At 41.1% G+C, this 9402-nt stretch overlaps 1 protein-coding gene across 2 annotated transcripts in view; it reads left to right on the forward strand.

The window, feature by feature from the left end:
- The window catches only part of LOC126480669 (hamartin), a 234346-nt gene that overhangs the window by 149322 nt on the left and 75622 nt on the right, over positions 1 to 9402 (forward strand). For both annotated transcript variants that reach the window (XM_050103892.1, XM_050103893.1), the window contains one exon: positions 5742 to 6003. In XM_050103892.1, the coding sequence (XP_049959849.1) occupies positions 5742 to 6003 (262 nt within the window). The remainder of the gene's footprint in view (positions 1 to 5741; positions 6004 to 9402) is intronic.

The raw sequence follows: 9402 nt of genomic DNA on the forward strand, positions 1-9402 counted from the left end.
CTTTACCAGTGGTCATATGATGTTCAGACAGGCAGATTATATCAACTGGTTTGCTCAACTGTAATTCAACACAAATAAGCAACTCATTAAGCTTACCCCTTACTCCTTGGATATTATAATGCTATAAAGATAACTGATTTTGTGCGCTGGCTGAATCACAATTGTGTGGACCTAATTTTTCCTGTCAATTTCTGAATATCTGTAGTTTCAATCAGGTGGTGTTCGCATGAATTGCCTACAGTAAAATTTGCTTTCTGGCAGCCTGTTTTATCAGTGTTCTGTCACTTGTAGCCACTGATACTTTACCACTTGTGATAGTGTGCCCTGCCCCCCTCAAGTTATTTGCTATTAGCCCAGACAGTTTTCCCTTACCTTTTCTGTTGACATGAAGGCCATGCCTAGTATAGTCCCACCTACTGATAGTAAACATGAACCACACCAATATGAAGCTCCATATCTGATGCGAGCAGCTGTTCCACTTCTAAATTAATTCTCCTAACAGGAGAGTTTAAATGAGGCCAATCGTGGCATCTCAGAACAGATACAAGGACAACACCAGAATGTCCCATTGTTGAAGCCATCTTCACCATGTCACCCTCAATTTAACAATTAGGGTCCCTGCCTATGCTGTTGCATGCTCCATCTGCTATTACCACCGTGTCTTCCTTTGTGAAGTCTTTACAAAGTGAATCTACATCCTCTGTCACCTGACCCAGACTTGCAATAGGTTTAAAAAAAACTTGTGACCTCGTAACCCGACCCTAATTCATCCTGCAACAGTTGGCCAACACCTCTACCATGTGAACTACCTAACAACAAAACTTTCTTCCTCTTCACAAAATTTTTCTGACTTCTTACTTCTCAAACACCTTCTGAAAGCTTGTTGTGTCCTGTTTACTCCCACATCTACTTATGGCTCATCAGTTTCCAACTGTGACAACAGATCAAACCCATTTTCCACATTAACAACAAAACTGTCTAAGAAAGTCCCATTCTTATTTCTTCTATAACCTGTTATTTCCCAACTCTCTTTCCCTTCTCCCCCCTTAACCTTTCCGGATCTTGTTTTGCCTTAACTATTTCCTCCTGAAGGGCAGCAGTCTTAGCCACCTGTTCCGCTATATTCCTATCTCTACAGCAAATCTTACTGCACAATCAATGAACCTTGTTAATTTCCCTGATTCCCACACTGCCACAGACACCCACATGAAAAAAACTGCAACAGACCTCACACTACACCCTGGAACTAACAATTGTAAGGCAAATCGTACACTTCCCACTCATGAAAAACAAATTTTAGCTTTAGTCTAAATTAAACAAGACTAACTTTCTATGCTATTCAGTTAATATATTAAATTTCATAGAAAGTTAAGCCTAAAGTTCAAAGTTTAGTCTCAAGTTTGGAAATTAGTTCAGAACTTCCAGAGAAATAGAAATAATTAAATCTGTATTATTTATGTGACAAAGCAAAAGACTGAGCCTACACTATAGAACTTTTCACGTTGGCTACTTATTAGAGAATCAAATGGATAGCAGGCAAGAATACACTAACAACACAAACTGTGCTTTATTGAAATATCTATGTAACTCCCAGTATACAATAACATAAACAAAACCTAGTCCAAAATTCACACTACAAAATGTTTTTTTCTCTTTCTGAAAAATACGCAAATAAATGAGAAACATTCAACAGATAGTTTACAGTATGTATTAATTTACTTATTTATTATATAATATTGCCTTAATTAATTGTTATCACACAATTAAACACTTACCTTTATTAGAGCTCTGAATGTGCATGACTTGTCAGCCAAATTCATAAAAGTGTGAAGGTAATTTGAGTGTCTAATATCTTGCATGCCAGATGAGAGAGTTTTGTCATGGCTGATTCTCTCAAGGCTGTCAGTAATTCTGACGGAATATTGTCTATTCCTGGGACCTTATTTAGGCTTAAGTCATCTTCCATCTACATCCTCTTCCATTTCTATAACATTGTCTTAAAGTTCCTTGTACAGACCCTCTGTATACTCCTTCCATCTCCCATATTTCACTTACCTTTTTTTTTAGGACTAGTTTTCCATCTGACCTCTTGATATTCATAGAGCTGCTTCTCTTTTCTCCAACAGCCTCATTAATTATCCTGTAGGCAGTATCTATCTTTCCTCTAGTGAAATATGCTTCTAAATCCTTATGTTTGTCTTGTAGCCATTCCTGCATAGCCATTTTGCACTTCCTGTCAATCTCATTTTTTAAACATTTGTAGCCCCTTTTGCCTGCTTCATTTGCCAAATTTTTACAGTTTCTCCTTTCAATAGCCAATTCAGTATCTCTTGTGTTATCCAAGGATTTGTACTAGGCCCTGTCTTTTTACCTATTTGATCCTCTGCTGCCTTAAATATTTCATCCCTCAAAGTTACCCATTCTTCTTCTACTGTATTCCTGTTTCCTGTTCTAGTCAGTTATTACTTAGTGCCCCAGTGAAACTCTCAACAACCTCTCATTCTTTCAACTTATCCACGTCCCATCTCTTTAACATACCACCTTTTTGCCAATTTCTTCAGTTTTAATCTATAGGTCATAGCCAATAAATTGTGATCAGAGCCCACAACTGCCGCTGAAAATGTTTCACTTTAAAATTTGGTTCCGAAAACTTCTATCTGACCATTATATAAATAGGTCTGAAACCTTCCAATGTATCCAGGTCTCTTCCACACAGGCTGAAGAAGGAAACAAGTAAAGTCTTTTGTAGATAAAAAGCAAATGTTTCAGCCATAAAGCTTCCAAATAACTTTTTTTTTTTTTTTTTTTTTTTTTTTTTTTTTTTTTTTTTTTTTTTTTTTTTTTTTTTTAAATTTCAAACCACTAAGGATACTTCTTCAGACGCATAGCGTGAGAACATTTTAAATTTCTATGTGTATTTACAAACAATTTAGTTGTGAATCCTATTGGAAAATGGAACAAATTGTGCCAAAAGAAGGTGCTACATTTTTAGGTCCCTAATAATATTTTGTAAGTGGTAATTCTGTGAAAAGAATGTCTATTGAATTGACAGTAGTTATTCTAAAAGATTGGACAGCCTGAGTGTGCTTTTTAAGTGGAATGGTTTCCCGGACTTGTCCAGGCAATTACTGGGCAAGTTCCCAATGTCCACCTCAGGAACATAGCACTTTTAAGATATGAAATGAATGAAGTTTGCATGATTCAGAAACACTTTTGCTTGCATAGGAGGGAGGGAATAATCAACTAATTGGATTGCTGTCTTAGTCAACAATAAAAAATACCAAATGCAGGCACAATGATAGCTCATAAGATTTTGATGCTGAAAATGCAAATAGAGATTCATCTGATACCACTCTTAAATTTCAAAAAAAATTCACTTGTGGATGAAATATTTTTGATTTAAAAAGCAGTCTGGTTTGGTAGACATATAACATGTACCATAACTATCTTGAACTTAGTTCAAACTTATGGTATCAATGTGGCATCCTCAAAATCTGTAGAAAGCCCAAGATTTGACTTGAAAAGAAAGGTGATATATGTGACTTGAAAAGAAAGGTGATGCCCCTTTTGCACAATTTCTGTAGTATTAACTTAAATCAAAAACAGCATCAGTGGAAGCTCAGCCAGAAATTATTTTCAAAATGTGTGATTTGTGTATGGCTTGACACTTGAACATGTAATGGTATGTGTGTATTAGCCAAAACAGTGCTGATATTTGGCAAACCCTGTGGATTGTTAAGTTACAGATAGAAAAAAATATTTGGCAATGGCTGTAATATAACTGTACTTACTACAGAACTGATATGTTTAGTTTCTCTCTCGAGTGAAAATATGCGTAGTGTGGTTGTAGATAATTTTATGGGAGTGTATCAAATACCTAAATATGAGAACAATTTAAATAGTTTGTATTGTCAAATATAAAAATACACCCTGTATCCACTAAAATGATCACAGTAGCATAAAATGAAACTTTCAACGGTATTTGTTGTTTTGTGTTGGGTACAAAAGTCATACATGTAATATCCTGTAGCATTTCCTCTTCAAAATGTTTGATGGTAATGATATGCTGCATGTGCATGACCCATCAGTGCAGACTTGCACATAGTTAAAAAAAATATTTCTACATTTAAATACACTCCTGGAAATGGAAAAAAGAACACATTGACACCGGTGTGTCAGACCCACCATACTTGCTCCAGACACTGCGAGAGGGCTGTACAAGCAATGTTTACACGCACGGCACAGCGGACACACCAGTAACCGCGGTGTTGGCCGTCGAATGGCGCTAGCTGCGCAGCATTTGTGCACCGCGGCCGTCAGTGTCAGCCAGTTTGCCGTGGCATACAGAGCTCCATCGCAGTCTTTAACACTGGTAGCATGCCGCGACAGCGTGGACGTGAACCGTATGTGCAGTTGACGGACTTTGAGCGAGGGCGTATAGTGGGCATGCGGGAGGCCGGTTGGACGTACCGCCGAATTGCTCAACACGTGGGGCGTGAGGTCTCCACAGCCACTTCCCAGCAAATTAGGGACACTGTTGCTCCTGGGGTATCGGCGAGGACCATTCGCAACCGTCTCCATGAAGCTGGGCTACGGTCCCGCACACCGTTAGGCCGTCTTCCGCTCACGCCCCAACATCGTGCAGCCCGCCTCCAGTGGTGTCGCGACAGGCGTGAATGGAGGGACGAATGGAGACGTGTCGTCTTCAGCGATGAGAGTACTTCTGCCTTGGTGCCAATGATGGTCGTATGCGTGTTTGGCGTCGTGCAGGTGAGCGCCACAATCAGGACTGCATACGACCGAGGCACACAGGGCCAACACCCGGCATCATGGTGTGGGGAGCGATCTCCTACACTGGCCGTACACCACTGGTGATCGTCGAGGGGACACTGAATAGTACACGGTACATCCAAACCGTCATCGAACCCATCGTTCTACCATTCCTAGACCGGCAAGGGAACTTGCTGTTCCAACAGGACAATGCACGTCCGCATGTATCCCGTGCCACCCAACGTGCTCTAGAAGGTGTAAGTCAACTACCCTGGCCAGCAAGATCTCCGGATCTGTCCCCCATTGAGCATGTTTGGGACTGGATGAAGCGTCGTCTCACGCGGTCTGCACGTCCAGCACGAACGCTGGTCCAACTGAGGCGCCAGGTGGAAATGGCATGGCAAGCCGTTCCACAGGACTACATCCAGCATCTCTACGATTGTCTCCATGGGAGAATAGCAGCCTGCATTGCTGCGAAAGGTGGATATACACTGTACTAGTGCCGACATTGTGCATGCTCTGTTGCCTGTGTCTATGTGCCTGTGGTTCTGTCAGTGTGATCATGTGATGTATCTGACCCCAGGAATGTGTCAAAAAAGTTTCCCCTTCCTGGGACAATGAATTCACGGTGTTCTTATTTCAATTTCCAGGAGTGTATCTATTGGTATTACTGGGTTTTTGCATGTTGAAGGTAAGTGATGTCCAGGCATTCTGCCTATTTGTAATTTTACAAAAATCATAGTGATAAATTTTTCTTGTTACCGAACTTAAATACGAACTTGTTGAACCTTGTAACACAACAGATAAAACCAGAATCCGTATGGCATATTAGTTTTTCACACACTGATGCTGGTTTGTGATGCACTCTTCAGTCTTTTTTTATATAGTATCTAACTTTCTAGTGTTTGCTGTCTCAAATGTAACGAATGTGTTAATTGTGTATAATACTGGTCCATTAATTTCATTGGCAGGAAGAAGGGTTTGGTTCTGTTCAGAGGTCTGTGTCCATTGGCACACAGACTATAGACCGTTGGGCACCTTTGCCGTATGAACATCTTTTCTGTGGTGTTATGGACTCACATGAGAAGGAAGAATCTACTGACGTATCAGCCACAGTACCAACTTCTGCCTCATTACATAATTCAGATCCTGCAGCCTCTTCATACGCTCTTGTCGACAAGTACATAGAATGCTTACAGTTGCAGCGAGAAGCCAGTAAAGTGAGCTCATTGTGTGAGTAAAATCCCAAGGTTTTATGCTAATTTTGGAATTTTTCCAGTGAACTGAACAGTCATAAAAGTTTAAGGCTTGCTGTTGGCTGTAAACTACAATACATGGTATTTTGACTGGGCACCTGCCAGTCGTCTTCAGGTGAGGCATTCAAGACTGAAGACGACTTCGCCTCTACTACCGCAGAGTATTAGGAAGCTGTGTTCAGACTGAATACACAATGTGCACTACTAAATTGTGGGATGGGAGAAGTCTTCTTCAATCTTAGTTGACTCACTGGAAGAGAACTGGTAGGTGCCCCTCCAAAAACTGTGTATTTTAGTTAATGCTGACCGGCAACAATCCCAAAACTTATTTGAAGATCCCCAAAATTTCATTTCAAGCTGAATATTAAACTGCACTATACATTTAATCTATTGTACTTCATATGCTAATCACTTACAGGTTTGTCAAGTTTCTGTAGAAGTGATGTTACACTTAACTGAAACAAGGCATCAGAATAAACGCAGTTCGTAAGCAGTACTACAACCTATAGTTAGAAAACTCAGTGCTGTAGTGGCCTCAAGAAAGCAAGACTGGCTCACTATCTTTCTTGGGTACAAGTCTACACTAGGAATAAAGGGGACCAGTCACTGAATAGCTGAAGCATTGAGTCATTGACACACACACACACACACACACACACACACACACACACACACAACGAAAGAGAGTTAAAACTTCCTAGATTTTGGAATAACTCTTGTGATGAGCTAGACGCACATGCATGTATACATGCACGCCCGCCCGCCCGCATGCGTAAGGCCCTCCCCCCCTCCACACACACACACACACACACACACTAACACACACACACACACACACACACACACAGCACACCAAAGAAACAAAAGCATATCATGTACTGCCGCAGCGAGGTAGCATTAACAACCCTTGAGATTACATTAAGTTACCAACATGGCATGGATTAGTAAATTTTTTTTTCTGATTGGTTTACAATCCAGGTGCCCCAGTAGCTTCAGGCTCGCTAGGTAGACAGCTGCACGCAGCATACAGTGGAAAATGGTGCTAGACTAGTACTACAGAAAATTTTGACTGGAGATCCACGAACATGATATCAGACATTTCATCAGTTAATCTGAAGACAACCATATATAGTTCCTGGAAACCAATATCAACAAGGGCAGATACGCACAGGATTTTACCAGATGGCGAGAAAATTACAGTGACAGCACTGAGGGACTAGTCTTCTCCAGATAGTTATTTTTGCAATGACAAAATGGTTGCACATTATAATTTAGTCAGTCATATAGCATTAGAACTTCACACAAGTGTCATAGACCCCTGAACACAAAATTAGCTCAGACATCATGTGCTAACAGCGTGAGCAAAACTACCAATGCGCTTTTTTTTTCTTTTCTTTTTTTTTGTGGGGGGGGGGGGGGGGGGGGAGCTAATCCTTCAGCATACTTGAATACCAGGTTCTACGTACAATATTATGAAAAGGATAGTCTCTACTTACCATATAGCGGAGATGCCGAGTTGTCGCATATAGACACAACAAAGCCAGTTACATTATAAGCGTTAGGCCAACAAGGCCTTCATCAAAAATAGACACCCCCCCCCACACACACACACACACAGTCTGCAGGCTCTGGCAGCTGAAGCTGAAACCAGAAACTGCAGTCGCATGTGTGTGTGTGTTCGTTTGTTTCTGACAAAGGCCTTGTTGGCCAAAAGCTTACATTGTGACAGTCTTTTTGTTGTGCCTATCTGTGACTAAACATCCCTGCTATATTGGTGAGTAGCAACTATCCTTTTCATAATATTGTTACATTCCTTCCTGGATTTTCCATTGTATACTTTCTATGTACATCTATATTTGAATGTTTTATCACTGTAATTCAAAACTTCTTGAAATCACTCTGCTTATATCACACAGAAATACCTTATTCCATATCTGCCTGCCCCATGCATGGCACATGTCATACATATAATCAGAAAAGTTATGACAGAGTTAGAAATGGCTCGATCTACCTTAAAAATTACAACTGTGCCTAAGACAGACAATTGTGTGATGTAATAATAACTTAGCAGCAAAACATTAACAGAATACTGATTTGTCATCACTAGCAGGCACAACAGGCTGCATAACTAGAAATGTTGGCACACATTATACGTAAAAATACAGGCATAGAAGACACAATTAGACGACGTACTGCCTTTATCCTTTGTTGTCCATACGTAATCCATCATACTACTGTCTTAGAGTATCTGACAACTTCCTCCTCAGGCCACAGCTGCACAGCCTTTCTATATGCCTACCTGACCATAAAATGTAGATAAAAACTGAAATCTCCTAAGCTCCACTGAGTGTCTTAGCCATAAAAATTCTCACACAGTCCATAATGAGCATGCCAAGGAAGAATCAGCAGTCTCCTTGTCCGAGCTGATGCTACCTGCCACTCTGCCCTTAGAAGCTCCAGTTGATGGCCCAGAATGGCTATCGCAAGTATGCCACTCCACAGCACTACAGGTAACTCCCATCTGCATAGCTCTGAAAAGTTTGTGCTGGAGGGAAGGATCCAGGTAGTATGGGTTGTGAAGTAGCCATTGAAGCCGAGCTGCTTGTGCTTGGTTGCATGATGTGCCACTGGGTGGTGAACATTGTTCTTGGACACAATTTTGAAGTGGCCATTCATGCTGGTGGGCACCTGGTTGTGGTCATGCCAACATAAAACGTGTGCAGTGATTGCAGCAGAGATGAATATGACAGCGATTTCCACAGGTGTGATGGGATCAGATAAGCCTGTGACAGTACTGAAGTAGGTGATGCTGAGTGGGTGGATTGCCAGGACTTGCATCTTGGTCTTTGACCTAGGATTTGATCCCTGTGGCAAGGAGTTGGGAGCGGTGGTGGCATACTGGAGAGTTTCCTATTTGTGTATAATATATATGTTCAGATTGGGATTGCTGTTTCCTTTAAGCTCTTAACTGCGGCCTCTTGAAATACTGTTCAGACAAATGGTGTACTTATTCTTGATATGGACTACTTCAACTTCTCCTGTGCTGAAATTGGAAGCTCTAATCGGTTCTCTGCTTCACTACTAAAATGATAGAAAGTTCTTATGTTCAGTACAGTTATATTGTCTCTTCAGTTGCAAGATTGTAAAGAAGGTAACATGCATTTATCCTGTATAATGTTCATGAATGACAGTTCTGCACTGTCTCAGTGATGTCATGATTTTTTTTTAATCCTCCACCCCCCCTTTCTCTCTCTCTCTCTCTCTCTCTCTCTCTCTCTCTCTCTCTCTCTCTCTCTCTCCCCCCTCCCCCCCTCTCTCTCTCCCCCCTCCCCCCTCTCTCTCCCACCCCTCTAATGTAGCATGCTTAGCCTACACA

Source organism: Schistocerca serialis, chromosome 5 (genome assembly GCF_023864345.2).
Source record: "Schistocerca serialis cubense isolate TAMUIC-IGC-003099 chromosome 5, iqSchSeri2.2, whole genome shotgun sequence".
Classification (NCBI taxonomy): Eukaryota; Metazoa; Arthropoda; class Insecta; order Orthoptera; family Acrididae; genus Schistocerca; species Schistocerca serialis.